Source organism: Daucus carota, chromosome 4 (genome assembly GCF_001625215.2).
Source record: "Daucus carota subsp. sativus chromosome 4, DH1 v3.0, whole genome shotgun sequence".
NCBI classification, from domain to species: domain Eukaryota; kingdom Viridiplantae; phylum Streptophyta; class Magnoliopsida; order Apiales; family Apiaceae; genus Daucus; species Daucus carota.
In genome coordinates, this window is record NC_030384.2 from 50,534,886 (window position 1) to 50,550,275 (window position 15,390).

The 15,390-nt window shown below is 36.6% G+C and overlaps 3 protein-coding genes across 4 annotated transcripts; 2 read left to right on the top strand and 1 right to left on the bottom strand.

Moving 5' to 3' along the window:
- The first annotated feature begins 66 nt into the window (after positions 1-66).
- Positions 67-4,958, top strand: LOC108218511 (probable E3 ubiquitin-protein ligase RHG1A). Of its 2 annotated transcripts, none has more exons than XM_017391482.2 (6): positions 67-342; positions 1,175-2,931; positions 3,936-3,989; positions 4,110-4,205; positions 4,280-4,423; positions 4,533-4,958. In XM_017391482.2, exons 2-6 carry the CDS (start codon positions 1,264-1,266, stop codon positions 4,674-4,676), a joined length of 2,106 nt encoding a protein of 701 aa, XP_017246971.1. In that variant the 5' UTR covers positions 67-342; positions 1,175-1,263; the 3' UTR covers positions 4,677-4,958. The 2 variants fall into 2 exon arrangements, with proteins under 2 accessions (XP_017246971.1, XP_017246973.1); XM_017391484.2 differs by having other exon boundaries at positions 3,939-3,989.
- A 1,771-nt stretch (positions 4,959-6,729) lies between these two features.
- LOC108218512 (probable serine/threonine-protein kinase At1g01540) lies at positions 6,730-9,694 on the top strand. The gene is made up of 7 exons (XM_017391485.2): positions 6,730-7,700; positions 7,972-8,076; positions 8,229-8,351; positions 8,462-8,632; positions 8,723-8,852; positions 8,950-9,159; positions 9,356-9,694. The coding sequence occupies exons 1-7, from the start codon at positions 7,066-7,068 to the stop codon at positions 9,503-9,505; spliced, it is 1,524 nt and encodes a 507-aa protein (XP_017246974.1). The 5' UTR covers positions 6,730-7,065; the 3' UTR covers positions 9,506-9,694.
- A 2,101-nt stretch (positions 9,695-11,795) lies between these two features.
- On the bottom strand, positions 11,796-14,347 carry LOC108216619 (subtilisin-like protease SBT3). Its single transcript, XM_017389431.2, has one exon. It carries the CDS (start codon positions 14,242-14,244, stop codon positions 11,896-11,898), a length of 2,349 nt encoding a protein of 782 aa, XP_017244920.1. The 5' UTR covers positions 14,245-14,347; the 3' UTR covers positions 11,796-11,895.
- Positions 14,348-15,390: the final 1,043 nt, after the last annotated feature.

A 15,390-nucleotide genomic window follows, 5' to 3' on the forward strand; every position in this document is an offset into this window, starting at 1 on the left:
AAATTTAACCAAAAGACTCATTTTAAAGTTCCATACAAAACAAGCCCGGAGTTTTCTTGTGGGTCTATTGTGACCAAAACATATTTACTGCCTTCTCTATAATCTCTGTTCTCACAAGCCCATACAAACATACATTACATACCCATCATTTTATTTTCATCTCATCTCTATCAATTCCTCTCCTCTCTTCTCTACACACATCTTTCGATCTGAGAGATTTATGAACAAGGAGAGATAGGGGGGGTTTTACAGATTGTAGTTTTCACTTCTTTATTCGAGTTTTCTTGTTTAATAATGTTTTTTTTCAATTTTTTTCAGCAGTAGATCTATCATCGAATCATGGTATGTTCTTGTACTCTTTTTAGTGATACTTTATGATTCTTTTGTATTGGGTTTTCTTGATTTTGATTGTTTGATGATTTTTAGATGTGAAAAATTGTGTTTTCGTTAAAAATTGTGTTGTTTTCGGTGCTCATGTGTTATTTGACCTGTTAGATCTTATGATTCTTGGTTTGAAGATTGATGCTTGTGTTCTTGTTGTAAAGATTGGATTTTTATGATTGTTTGTAGTGTTGATGATGTTAAAGTTGTTGATTTTACGAAGAATTGTTCTAAAGTTTGGTTTTTGATCGTGTTTTAGGGTTTGTCTATGGTTTAGTTTGCATAATTAATGATAAATAGAAGACCCTTCTATGCCTGATGTCTTTGAATATCTGAATTTGCATGATATAGATTTAAGCTGTCGAAATAGCTGAGTAGGTGAGACTTGTCGTACACATATTATGCTGTTCTTTTGCCACTTGCTGATTGGAGGAGGAGAATCTTGAATTGATGTGATTATTCTTTATATTTTGCTTCAGTGCCATGCTTGATTCACGATTAGATGCAACTTATTCACCTTAGTGGTTCATGATATTCTTTAATAGTTAATGCATTAATGAACTTAATTTTTTTAAAACCTCCTCTGATTATGGTAATTATTATTATTTGTTTCCTTTGTGATGTTAATGTTTTTAGTATACGTTGCTCTTACTAATGTGTATTCTTGAAGACCACGTAACTCTAAGTTTCTGCACGTATGTAAGATGAATTTATTATCTTATCCTACATGTTACTGTTTATACTTTTTGTCGGCTTGACGTAATGAGTTTTTTCTACGTCACTTTTTTTTCAGGTCTGCCAAGCGGTTCCCGCTAGTTGACCCTATCTAGATATACCTCAAGATCTTTTTGCAAAAATTTTAGTAAGCACATAACGGGCATAATGCAAGGGCAGAGTAGTGCTATTGGTTCTTTATCAGAAACATTAAGCTTTGATCATGGGTCTACACCTAGTGAGACTGGAATGGCTCCACCGTTGTGCTGGAGCACTGCGAGGAATATAGTAAGAAATCGGATTTCTGAATATGTTTCAACCAATAATACGGGCAGTATGTATCATAATGCTAGCTCTAGTGCTGTGCCAAATCAGATCCGTCATAATGAACAAAAAGAGGAACATTCTCGGGAATCTACTACAAGAGGATGTCCAGTTGGGCAGAATATAGAAAACCAACAGCATGAGTCAGGCAGTGGCCTTCCCTCAAATAATGTAACGCTGGATAGCAATCAGATTGCTAATGGTCCTTTGTTTATGCAGAGCTCTAGTTCCATGTCTCAAGCTCTTAATATAAATGCCGAATCTGATGAACAGGGTGATGATTGTCAAATAGTGGAGCGTCCTCTTGTATTTAGGTCTGGTTCAGAGAATACATTTCCTAACCGTAGGAGTTCCTCCAGTCCATATGACTTGCAAAGTGGCCAATATGTGGAAGGCAGTGGTAGCAGGTCCAGCACTTTATTGGAGGATCATGTATCCCGCAAAAGAAAAGCTCCCGAGGAAAATGTTGGACAATCTTCTGGAAGCGGAAGCTCAAACCACTTTCAGCATGCAGAAAGTAGTGCATGGCGTGCTATTCCGGCGCCACGTAATACTGGCAACAGCGTAAATTTATCAGCTCCTTTAGAAACTTTTACTGGTGTTCAACGACCGGAGCAGGTAAATCCAGGACTTGCATTTGGTGTTGGAGATGTTTTTTCTGAAAGTTCTGCTGGTTTAAGTGCACTGGAGAGTACCGAACCTTCTTTTAGAAATCTCCGATTAAGGATCAATTCTACACAGCAACAAGATTCTTTATCCTCTAATGTGTTTACTGTTGGAACTGCTGCCGGATCGTCTAGTCTTTCAGCTCCCCATCAAGCATCTAGGCTTCTTTCACATAATAATCCCTTGTCACCAGCAGTAACTGATGCAAATCCTGAAGTTCAGTATCCTGTTGCTGATGTTTCTGCCATGCGCAGGAGTCTACACTCTTCCAGGTGGACCCGAAGCTCTAGCTCAAGAGCTGGGAATAGATCAAGTTCTGTCATTGAGGGAGACGCTGCACCTGCTGGAGATTCAAGGTCAAGAGTCATGTCAAGAAGTAGACCGGAGCATCCTATTTTTAGATCTCCTTCCGGAGGGAGAGATTTAACGCCAAGTCGTATTGACCTAAATTCAACTGCTGGAAATGTTAGTGTTGCTGAAAATGCAAATGTTGCATCTTCTTCACGGGGTGGCACAGCAGATGGTGGCCTTCAAGGCTCTGGCCTTAGCTGGTTTTCTGATCGAAATTCTCCACAGTATACACGGAGACTCTCAGAATTAGTTCGTCGAACATTGTCGTCAGCTTCTGGTCCAGAGTCTGAAGTACAGAACACTAACATTTCATCTTCGCGTTCAAGCATTTCTAATACCGACCAAGGGATGGCACTTCCCTCTGAAGGCCAAGGGCGTCCACGTTCGAGGTCAGCAATGTTGTTGGAAAGACATCTTGAAGGTGCTTCCAGAATTTCCCATTCACTCCGAACCTTGGCTGCTGCCACTGAAGGAAGAAGTAGGCTGGTTTCTGAGGTGTGTTTTAAATTTATTTAATTTCTTGCCATTAAAGCTTTTCTCTTTAAATGGTGACCATTGCTAAAAAGTTTCTATATTCCTGTAACTCTATTTGAAGTGACAAATACCATGATTTTATACATCAATTTGATCTTGTCCAAAATCTATTACATGACATTATATAATATCCAAGTTGACCTATTGGGTTGATCTTTCTTAAAGAAGTAATTCTGTAATGAGTCAACTACGTTAATATTTTATAACTATATTCCATATCCATTAAGAGCAATCAACCCCTTAATTTTTTGCTATACTCTTTTGTCCAAATCTCCTTGCTTGTCTTTTTTTGGTTTTTTAGTAGTAATAATTGCTACCTCATTTGGGCTCTAATGATCACATTTTTCTGAGGTTGAGGACTTGATAGTTCCAATGTGTTCTATTATGTATAATTCTGAGAATGAAATACATGGTCATCTTTTCTTTATATTTCTGCTATTTTGGGTTGCAGTTTTGTCATTTTAACCTAATTTCTACCTACTGTGAAAGCGGAGCCTGATCTTTTAAAATTCAAAGCTATTAAGTTTCAAAATTTCTGTGGTGTCCCCTGTTAACTCTCGTAGAATTAACAGAATCAGTTTATTTGTATTTCATGTGATACTATCTCTTCTACATTGTGGAGTGGAGCGGCGATTCAAAAGTATCTAGTCTTGTGCTGGCATAGGTTTAACTTCAAAATCAGTTAGAAATTGACCAAATTCTGGTATCATGTATCATGTATGTATTGCTTTCTTTTGAATTTGTATAAAACCGGCAAAATCTCCAAACATGAGGCGAATAAAAATTATAAAAAACTAATATCGTAAATTACTCTTTGGTTTCATCTTAGGTTTATAGAGAGTTTCTTGCTTTCCACCAAGAAATGTTTCTCATTACGTTTTTTGTGCGCAATATTTGGAACGAGCAACAATTTGGAAACAAATCTCTTTTACTTGCGCATCTAAAATTTCTATTTTGTATGCCAGCAGATTCGTGATGTCTTGGATCTCATGCGCAGGGGTGAGGGCTTAAGACTCGAGGTAGTCTTACATATCTTTTTTAATCTTTTATGTGGGCTTCTCAAACAGTTTGCACAAATTAATGGTGTGGACCAATAAATTATAACATAAGATATATGTTCTTCAATTAATTTTTTGTAGGATGTGATGATCCTTGATCAGTCTTTCTTCGGGTTGGGTGATCTACATGACAGGCATAGGGATATGAGGCTTGATGTCGATAACATGTCATACGAGGTTCTATTCCTAACTTCCTTATCATCATTCTTGTGATCCTAGTTGCCTAATGCAGAAACTATTTGGTTATTTAGGAACTGTTGGCTCTTGAAGAGCGCATTGGAGATGTGAATACTGGAGTAAGCGAGGAAGTTATTTCGAGTCATTTGAAGCAAAGTAAGTATGGAGTATCTGCAATATCTGATTTGCAGGAGCCAGAACCTTGCTGCATATGTCAGGTACTGGTCTTTCTCACTTCATAGTTCCTCGCAATATATTTGAATCTACCTTATTATGTTTTGACGGATATGTGAGTTATATAAATCTGCATGATATCTACATTTTCAGGATGAGTACAATAATGGAGATGATCTTGGAGAGCTAGATTGCGGACATAGTTTTCATGTGGCGTGTATCAAAGAATGGCTAACGCGCAAGAATTTGTGCCCCATTTGCAAGACAACAGCAATGGGTGAGAAAGAAAAAGCGTAGATCTTGGTTTCTCGTATGAACCATGTAGAAGTGAGTATGGGTTACAACGTATCTCTCACTTGGAGTGGTTCTTTGAATTAGCTAAATGAAGACTGTGTTTTACCCATAAGGGTGCTTTGCATGAGAGATTTGCATGTGCCCCTTTCGTACTTCTTTTTTTATTTTTATTTTATTTAGTATTGTTCTCCTTTGTGGAAAAATTTGTGTAACTTATAAAGATAAAGTAGAAAGTTGGATTTTTTTCTAGTATAAATTAAGACATAAGGATGGTTGGATTGGAAAGTTTTGTATTCTCAATTTTGGGGATGGGGGAGGGGATGGTTTTATTGGAAAGTTTTCCATTCTCAATTTTGGGAGAGGGAGGTTGGTTTATACTGCTAATCTGATGCTGTTGGGAAGGCTCATTTAAGTGCCTTGTATGTTACATGATAGAGATAGTACCTACTGCACTGTAAGATAAGCTAGTTATGTTGCTATAAGTTGTTTCATGTTGCATTTGATACCAAATTGCAGGAGTGTTGCAATTAAGATTACACCCCTAAACTTCGAAGAGTGAATAGTCATTGGAGTGTTCCAAACCCTTCGCTGGTAACCTCTCTTCGGGTATTGCCTATCCTTTAAACCTCTGTCTCTTTTTTGGTTGCATTCTTCAATTTTTTGTCGTTAATTCAAGACTCTTGAGTATTCTTGTTTTCTTAGCAGCAAAATCCAGATAGCTTGATAGCTGTAGTTCTAGACTTCTAGCACATCCATCCTACAAGAAAAAGATCGATATGTTTAGCTTTTCTCTGTTATCAACCTCTTGGTATCGATCATCTTATTATTTTAGCTGTAAACCATGATTTTGAGTATCCTGGTATTTAGCGCCTAAACCCAGGTAGTGTGAGATCTCTAGGTTGAAAAATCTAGAAACCTCTTCACAACAAAGATGGATAAGTCGGAGCCTATAAAAAATTCCCAACCTAGAATTGAGTTGTGGGAGACCCAAAATTGGGTCGCTGAGGGCTGTGTGCTTTGGGTGAGTTGGGGGCGGCACTGGGGGTAGTCCACTAGTCCCAATCAGCGATGGAAAAGGATAGAGAATGACGAGAGTGAAGCTGGTACGAGTCAGGAAGGAATTGCTACTTACATCAAGGCTCTAGGAACCTTAATGGAAAAGAGTCACAAAAGCCTTCCTTGATGGGATATTATTATTTTTTTCAACATTTTTTAATCATTTTAATTTTATAAAATTATAGAAGTATCGTTTAAAAATTATATGATAGGTCGTAGAAAATTTGCTAGGTGCCCTCCCTATGTCCTATTTTAATTAGATGTTTGATTTTTTTAACACGTATATTAGAATATAAAAAAAATAATAGTTATATACAACAAAAAATTTCAATTCTTATTTTAAATTAAAGTTTAGATTTTAAATTTTAATTTGATATAAATTTTATAAAAAACAATTATTTCAAATATGATTTTATTAACACTTTAAAATATGTATAAAAAATATTAAAAATAATTAAAATTAAACAAATGAAATTTTCATAGTAAAAGGCTCCAGATTTATTTAACAGGCAAAGGAGAGATAAAGGAAACCAAGAAAAATGTTGGTTAGAAAAATGTATTTTTTATGAATATATAATATTTTATATTAAATATATAATTTGAGTTAATTTCTGTTAATCTGGATTTAACCCAAAAATAATCTATTTTTTTGAGGTTGATTTAACAACTCGAAATTAATCAAAACCTACAAATCTCTGACCTAATTTATAAATTGAATTCGTGTTAAGTTATTGATTCGGCTGATTTTGCCCCGCCCAGCAACAAAGATTGTTTCCAAAAAGAAGGAGAGTTGAGAGGCTTATATGTGTCCTAAATTCCAGCTGACAATCTACCGTCTGCCCGGAGAGATGAGAAAACCAATAATGCCGTAAAACCAAACTACACTAGTGCAGTTTCTATCTATCATTTGACTTGGTAGATTCATTCTGCACCACTAATGACTAGCCCACTAGTAACACTACAGAAAGTGTAAAGTGAAACCACTAAAAAATAAATCCTCAAGTAACTGCAAACATTTTTCACAAATGTAAGCTTCTTTCACCATCTACCAACCACTGAACCACCTCAAGACTAATGCAGACATACACGTAAACATATACTTCATTTCAGATGCTTACACTTATATTTGCAGATAATGATGTTTCTTACTAGGGTTTATCCTCTTTGAGAAGTTGCATAATCACAATTCACAGCTCTCTTCTTGCTTCTTTCTTTCTTCCTTCACTGTCCACTAGTCCCTACTTCATCTCTCTCTCTCTCTCTCTCTCTCCTGCTTCCAATGTTTATGTGTACTTTGAGGTGATTAGCTGCAAGTCTGCATCAAAGAAGAGTAAAAATGTCTGGTGAAAAACATGGGTTTTTCAACATTGAGCTATCGAAGAGGACCTCAATCTTCAACTTGCCCTTGTGGGTTGTAGTGGGAATTTGCTTTGGCGCTTCAGTTGTTCTTGTTCTCTTCTTGATTTCACTTTGGTTTACTTCAAGGCGCAGCAAAAAGATTCAAACTTTACCCAAATTAAAGAGCCCTTCTTCTGTTAAAACCCCTGTTGTAATCCCAAATGTGACCAAAGAAATTCAAGAAATCAGAACCGACTCTTCAAGAAACACCGACCCATTACCGGAATCAGGTCAGTTAGTTAAAGTAGAAAGGCAAGGTTTGAGTGAGAATGAGAAAAATAATAACGGGCCTGAGAGAATTCACATAAAAATTGGGAAGGATCATAGGATTTCGTATCCGGATTGCGGAGGAAGCTCTGGTGGAGAGGTGAAATCCGGTGATCAGATGGGAATTGTGGTGCCTGAAGTGTCACATTTGGGGTGGGGGCATTGGTATACATTGAGGGAGCTTGAGGTTGCTACTAATTGGTTTGCTGATGAGAATGTGATTGGGGAAGGTGGTTATGGGATTGTTTATAGTGGAATCTTGGTGGATAACACGAAAGTTGCTGTTAAGAATTTGCTCAATAACAGGTATATGCTTCAATTTCTCACTTGAGTAACTAAATTTTGCACATAACGATCTACTTAAAGTACTAGTACATGCATGTGTATGTGTGATTATCTTGTATAGGGTCAATGTGGATGCGGAATAGTCCAACTTGTTTGGATATAATTTTAAAAAGTAAGCCTGAACTTGGCATGTATATCCTAAGGTGTTGAGGTTTTCATTGTTTAGCACTTAAGATTTGGTAAAAACTGATAGGCATCCATTGTTGATGTTTGTTATGTGCTTTGGTAATAGGGGGCAAGCTGAGAAAGAGTTTAAGGTTGAAGTCGAAGCAATTGGACGTGTTCGACATAAAAATTTAGTGAGATTGCTCGGATATTGTGCAGAAGGAGCTTCCAGGTACATTCTTTTTTTACCAATTACTGTCTCTCTGATTTCATGACTTTGCTGTTGGAATGGAACAGTTCTGCTACTTATATCTCCCATATTAATATGCTGTTTGAGGTTTGATTCTCATACTTGTGCTAAACCACTTTTTTGCTTTATGTTAGAGTCCTTGTTTATGAGTATGTAGACAATGGAAACTTGGAACAGTGGCTTCATGGTGATGTAGGACCTTCCAGTCCCCTAACTTGGGCTATCCGTATGAACATTGTACTGGGAACAGCAAAAGGGTATATATGAATCAATCTGCCTTCTACTTTTCTTTCTTATATTTGAATGGAGATTTTGTGCTTTGCGTGTTGTCTTACCCGTCTCAACTGAAACTCACTGGAACTTTCAGGTTGACTTATCTACACGAGGGGCTTGAACCAAAAGTTGTTCACCGTGATATAAAGTCAAGCAACATTTTGCTTGATAAGCAGTGGAATCCTAAAGTATCTGACTTTGGTCTAGCTAAGCTCTTGGGGTCGGAGAGGAGTTACGTGACTACTCGTGTTATGGGAACATTTGGGTAAGTTAAGCTTCTTGTGGCAATTATCATTGTGGTGTTTCTCAGCCTCAAACTATTTTTTAGTATAATTCTTTATTTCTGTTCTTTTAGGTACGTTGCTCCAGAATATGCCAGTACTGGGATGTTAAATGAGAGAAGTGATGTTTATAGTTTTGGTATTCTACTTATGGAGATCATTACTGGGAGGAACCCTGTGGATTATAGCCGTCCAGAAGGGGAGGTTTGTGCCCCAGTTATTAATATCAAGATACTTGTCAGTCTATTCTTCTGTTATCTTTAGTTCTTTGTTTATTTGAACCACAATTTACTGTCTTCAGGTAAACCTAGTTGATTGGCTGAAATCGATGGTCACAAACCGGAATGCAGAGGGAGTTCTGGATCCTAAATTACCTGAGAAGCCTTCTTCAAGAGCATTGAAGCGTGCCCTCTTAGTAGCTTTACGCTGTGTGGATCCAAATGCTCAGAAGAGACCAAAGATGGGTAATGTTATACATATGCTTGAAGCTGACGATTTCACCTTCCGAGAGGTAATTTTGTTTAGTTTATTGTTTTTTCTTTCATATTTGTTTTTTTTAATGTATTACTTGGAGCCCAATGTAATCCACTAACTGATTTGTTTATTTTTATTCTTTAAACCCCAATCCCTTTCTCCTTTAGTTGTTTTAATCCTTAGGATGTCACCTGAGCACAATTGTTAAGACTTAAGAGTGATTTTAATTTCAGGACAGGAGAGCTGGACGGGAGCATGTACATTCACATCGAGATCGCATAAGGGAGAAGTTGGAGAATCGTTTGATTGAATCAGGTGACAGTAGTGGGTATGAAAGTAGTGTTCAAACCAACAGGTCAGTGCAAAGCAAGCATGAATTTTGAGCCGTAGCCACACTTTAAGCTTGAACACTTTGTTCTCCTCCCACTTCCGTCATCATCTACTCCAAGACCTAGGTACAAAAAATCCAACTGTTTGTATCTCTATGTTGCAATAGTTTCCATCACAACATTTCGTGTTGAATGTGTTTGTATTTTACTTCCATGATCTAGTTGAGTGTCTAATTTTGATCATGAATATATGTTCTTGTAATTATCTTGCAATGTCTGCATGCTCCTAATCCTGTGACAAGAATATGTACATTGAATGGTTGTTCTCTAATTCTATAAAGCGCTTCTGTCCAAACATGACTCTGTTCTACATGATTATGTTTAAGCTGTGCAAAATCATTTATAATATTCTAATGATTTTTTTTTAATTTATCATACATCTATATTTTCATTCTTTTATGTCTTAATGCTGATCGCATTCTTTTCATTTTGACATGAGAATCATGCAAATATAGCTAAACTAAACATTTCCCATCATATTTCCATATGTGTCTTTTGTATCCATGAAATCCTTGCATAACCTAGTTCAACTATCCGTCGTATGTAAACTACAATTCTTGAAGCCTCTATCAGATAATAACTTTATTAGCCAAACATATATCGTTTCATCAAATTAAAACTACATGGTATATATTATATTTAAAATCAGTAAAGTATCTTGTCGGTGGATCACCTATAGCAATGTGTCTGTGAAAGTATGAGTATAAAAGAAAAATAATAAGAAAATTACAGGATAAGTAGGATGTGATCACTGAACACTACTGTGACCTCAAAAAATATTGAACACAACTGAGGGACCCCCTGGTGAAATTGTGTGCTCTGTGAGTAGACCTGGCAATTTGACACGTAACACGCTAACACGAAACGAAACGACACGAAAAAAATGGATATGGATTTTGATTTTCGATACACGAAATACGAAAGTACACGAACACGAAATTACACGATAGATTTCGTGTCGGATATGGGTTTTCATTTGGGGTACACGAAATACACGAAAGTACACGAAATATTTGTAGATTATATTTATTATATATATGTTATAATATATTATATATATAATTGTGTAAAAAGTATATATTTATATGTATGTGTGGATATATATTGTAGATACATTAACAAATTTATAGAGAATTGTATACAAGTATAAATATACCATTTACATTTAATAAAAATATAAAGGAAAATATATATTAAATCTATATTTTGATTAAAAAATATAATAATATATTTATATATAATATACACGAAAAGTACACGAAACGTTTCGGATCGGATACGGGTTTCAAATTAGGTACACGAAATTGATAACGGACGGATACGGGTTTCACCTTCGAGTACACGAAACACGAAAATACACGAAACGAAAGTATACGAAACGAAACGATTGTCACCCCTATCTGTGAGTGTATATTTAATCATGAACCTGAGTTCAGTAAGACACAAATTGGTTGAGATTGAGACTGTTGAGAAATGATTGAATTATTTCAGGACCCACAGTTCACATGCCAAAATTGTATGGAAACTCAGATTCCTCTTCTGGGTTTTAATGGGTACAGCTTGGGGACCTCTTCTTAAAAGTATCATGTGAATGATGGGCTGGCTGATGGCTTGCTTTTAACTCACAATGAATATATTAGTATTTGAAGGATCTTAAGAATAACTAGTCGAGAGTTCGGTCCCTCAGGAACTCATGTTTTTTTTAGTAATTTTATTAATTACTAACATATGGTAAAAACTTCTGACTTGCACCTGTGTGTAAATACTTATCACAACATTCGTTTCAGTCACTTGTAAGTTGGACCCATATTTTATCTAGTTAGCATCCTTTATAAGCTCATATTACAGTAGTCAAGTTAGTGATGGAATAACATTTACAAAGAACTGACATTATTGTTGGAGGTGGTTCTGCCATGCTGCAACTTATAAGGCTAAAGTGTCAGCTATGGAAGGGTCAATTATGGCAGTTTTGCTGATAAACTGGCCTGCACAAGATGCATGAGAAAGTAAAGTCACAGTATTTAGTACAACACATTCTACAGGTGACAGAATCGGAGCTGTCACATTTTGTTCACTCAGCTGGATTAAAGAGTACCCTAAAGGCTTAGTGGTAAAAATATGTTTAGCCGGTTTGAGATTGCCCTGTCTCATCTGCATTTCATCTTCTGGCTATATATACATGCCAACTGCACCTTTCTTTAATCAAAGTTCAACTGCCTTAAACCATTGTGTGGAACATCTTTCAGGGTATTATCCATTTCTAGAATCAGTTCTTATTAATAGGACATAAATTCTTGATGAAGAACATATGTTGCATGTCATGTGTACTAGAAATGCTTATTCGTATGGTAAAAGTTTATTTCACAAGATGAAACAAAAGATGCTTAGTTAGCTAGTAGTTTTGAGCTGATATTTGTTGCAATAATAGGACTTCTGACTACATGCTTACCTTTACTTTCTATCCAGCTGATAGAACCATGAACAACTTTGTTTTTCAACATCTTTGGACCTTCAATACTCAACTTGTAGCTTTGCTTCTCATACTTCTCCTTGAAAACCAATCGATCTGGCTCGACACTAATTTTTAGTTCTTCCATTTGTGTGAAGTTTGCCCAATACGTAGACATTTCGTCTCCAATATTAGTCAGTGTCCTCTCAAACTCTTGTACAGTAGTACCATTAGCAACCGTATCGTTTGTGTTGAAGTATGCAATGAACGAGGGGTAGTTGAGGTTTAGTGTTGAATTGGAACAATCAAAAGAAGCTGACCTGGTGATGGTTTGAATTTGGTTTCTAGTGAAGTTCAATGCACAAAGAAGTCTAATGTAATCTTCTGAACTCACGTTGTAGACAAGCCCGGGGTTTAAGGCCTTGTTAGGGTTTACGTGACCAGCTCCAAGGGCTAAAGGTGTAGCTACTTGGTTCTGGGTTCCAATATCTTGGATGGGTTGCAATGAACTGTCCAAAAAATCAGACGTTGTCATCATAGCCGATCGTATAGTTGCAGGGTTCCAATCAGGATGTGCCTGTTTAAGTAGCGCTGCAACTCCTGCTAGATGAGGGCAAGCCATTGATGTACCGGACAAGACGTTGAAATCACTGAAGGCCTGCCCATCCCTGAGGTGACTCGATGGAATATCTGGAGGCCAAGCAGCTAAGATGTAGTCACCGGGACCCATGATGTCAGGCTTTAATATAAACGGGCAGCTCTCGGATGGTCCTCTTGAGCTAAATCTAGCCACTTTAGGTGCTGGTTTAGTTCCGATTCTCGTTTTTTCAAATTCAAACCTCGCAGATTTGGTCTCATTACTAATGGTCTTCATGTAATTCAAAATGATTTCACCGTTTTCCAAATTCAGGTAAACAGCTGGAAATGAGCTTTGAAGAAGGAATCCCAGGTCAGAAGTATTTGTTATGAAGACGCCTCCGGTGACTTCTGAACTGCCGACATTTTGAACTTGTTTACGTATTTGATCTTCTTTGTCATAGCACACCACAAGTTTTTGTCCAATTTTCTTCAACTCATTGATACTGTCACATTCGTTCATGAACACCACTGGTAAATCTTGCCTCGTCGTTAGATCCATATTAGGATACAGAGACTGACCCGTGAGTACGACCCCATTGCCAAGTATTACATCCCCGAGAAACTCACGGTCCAATGTGCCAGCTGCAACTGTTAGCACCCATGGCGTGCCATTGTGTAATGACTTGGGATAAGGCCCTGCATTTCCTGCTGAAGTAGACACAAAAATCCCCTTCTCCATAGCTGCAAATGTGGCTATGGCAACAGCATCTTCGTACAAGGCATAACCAGACAACCCTAATGACAAAGATAAAACGTCGACCCCATCCTCAATTGCTTGATCAATTGCAGCTAGAATATCAGAACTGACTGCACCTTCTTTAAACACAGCTTTATAGACAGCAACACGAGCAGACGGAGCAATGCCTCGGGCAGTCCCGGAGGCATAACCGAAATATGAAACATTGTTCACATAATTTCCGGCAGCTGTTGATGAGGTATGAGTGCCATGTCCATCCGTGTCTCGAGGACTATTCATAGCAATGCTTGTGTTAGGATTAGCAGCTAGTAAGCCTTTGTTAAAGTACCGCGCCCCAACAAGCTTTCTATTGCACAGCGAAGAATTAAACTGTAAGCCGACTTCACATTGCCCTTTCCATTTTGATGGAACTTCAGACATTCCATGATCATTGAAGCTTTCACTCTCCGGCCAGATGCCTGTGTCAACAAATCCGATGATGACATCGCTCCCATAATTCGACCTAGGCCATGCACCATTTTCGACGTTTAGGCCAAGGAACTTGGAGGAATAAGTGGTGTCGAGTTCTACATTCGTGTCTCTGTAGGAAGAAACATAGCCTGGAAATTCTCGAACTCTTTGGAGTTCGGAATCAGAGAGAATTGCGCTAAAACCATGGATGACATTAGAATAAGTGTAGATTATTCTTGAAGATGGCAATGAAGATAACACAGACTCCATGTACCAGCTGTGGGGATTAGTAAAGGGTTTCGGCATAGCTGATATATCCAAATGCACAATGTAAGAGTTTGAGTTAGCTAAAGCACTGTATGTGAAGTGTGAAATTGTAATGAAGATCAGCATAAGCAAATGGCTAGGCTGTGAAGCCATGGTTAAGAAATGAAGAGAGATGCTTAGGATTTCACATGTTCTTCTACTATCATACCGAGAGTTGAGAGGGGTGGCCATTTTGATGCTACCCAAAACCCGACACGAATCTGACCAGACCTGATTCACAACCAAACTTAGTGATCCCAAAATGACCCAAAGTTAAAAATTCTCTCTTACACTTGTATATTCAATTTCATGTAATTATGAATAATTTTAGCTTGACATGAATCGACTTGTTTATACAGATGAACCACATTTTGTAACCCGAAATTGACATCGTAGAGATCACGACAGTGATTTATAGCGGTTCAACTTGTGTTTTGTCTTGTTATCGCGCATGATGAAGAAAAGTATTAAAAAGCTTAGATTGAGCACAGGATTATGTGACAGTGCTTACAGAGATTCTCGTGATTTATTTGCAGAATGCATGCATGTGAACCGATCTGATTGTATTTGGTTCTATATATTAAATTGCAATAAGGGCAACAAAAGGAAAGAAATTAGACGTGAGATATCTATTATACCTTTATTTAACTTACAATTATAAAAATATCAATACGGTTTCATTTATTATATTTAACATATTAAATGTCATTGAATGAGCACAAAATATTCAAGTTACACTTTTCATTTATTTATGACCCCTCATTTATAAAAGGTTTCGTATTACATTTATACAAAAAATGTTAAAGGCTACTGTAATAGTTAGTTAATTTACAATTTTACACAAAATATATTTACGTGAGCTGATTTTGAAACATTAAATCAAACTATCATCTCAATTACAACCAAGGGCAAAAAAAAAGTAAAGAAATTAGACGTAAAATATCCATTATAATTTATACCCTTATTTAACCTATAATTACGAGAATATCAATATGATTCATTTATTATATTTAACATATTAAATGTCATTGATTGAGGTATTTGCACAAATATATAAAAGTTACACTTTTCACTTATTTATGATCCCTCATTTATAAAAGGTTCTAACTAGTAATACATTTATACAAAAAAATTAAATGCTACTAATAGTTAGTTAATTTGCACAAAATATATTTATGTGAGCTATTTTGGAACATTAAATCAAACTATAATTTTAATTATAAATTAAATTAAGATCTTGTAATTCTTACTCTTTCAAAAAAAAATTATTTACATGTGCGGATACTATGACGTGATAGTGTTTAATTACTCTATATCACGCTCACTAATTTCTCCTCT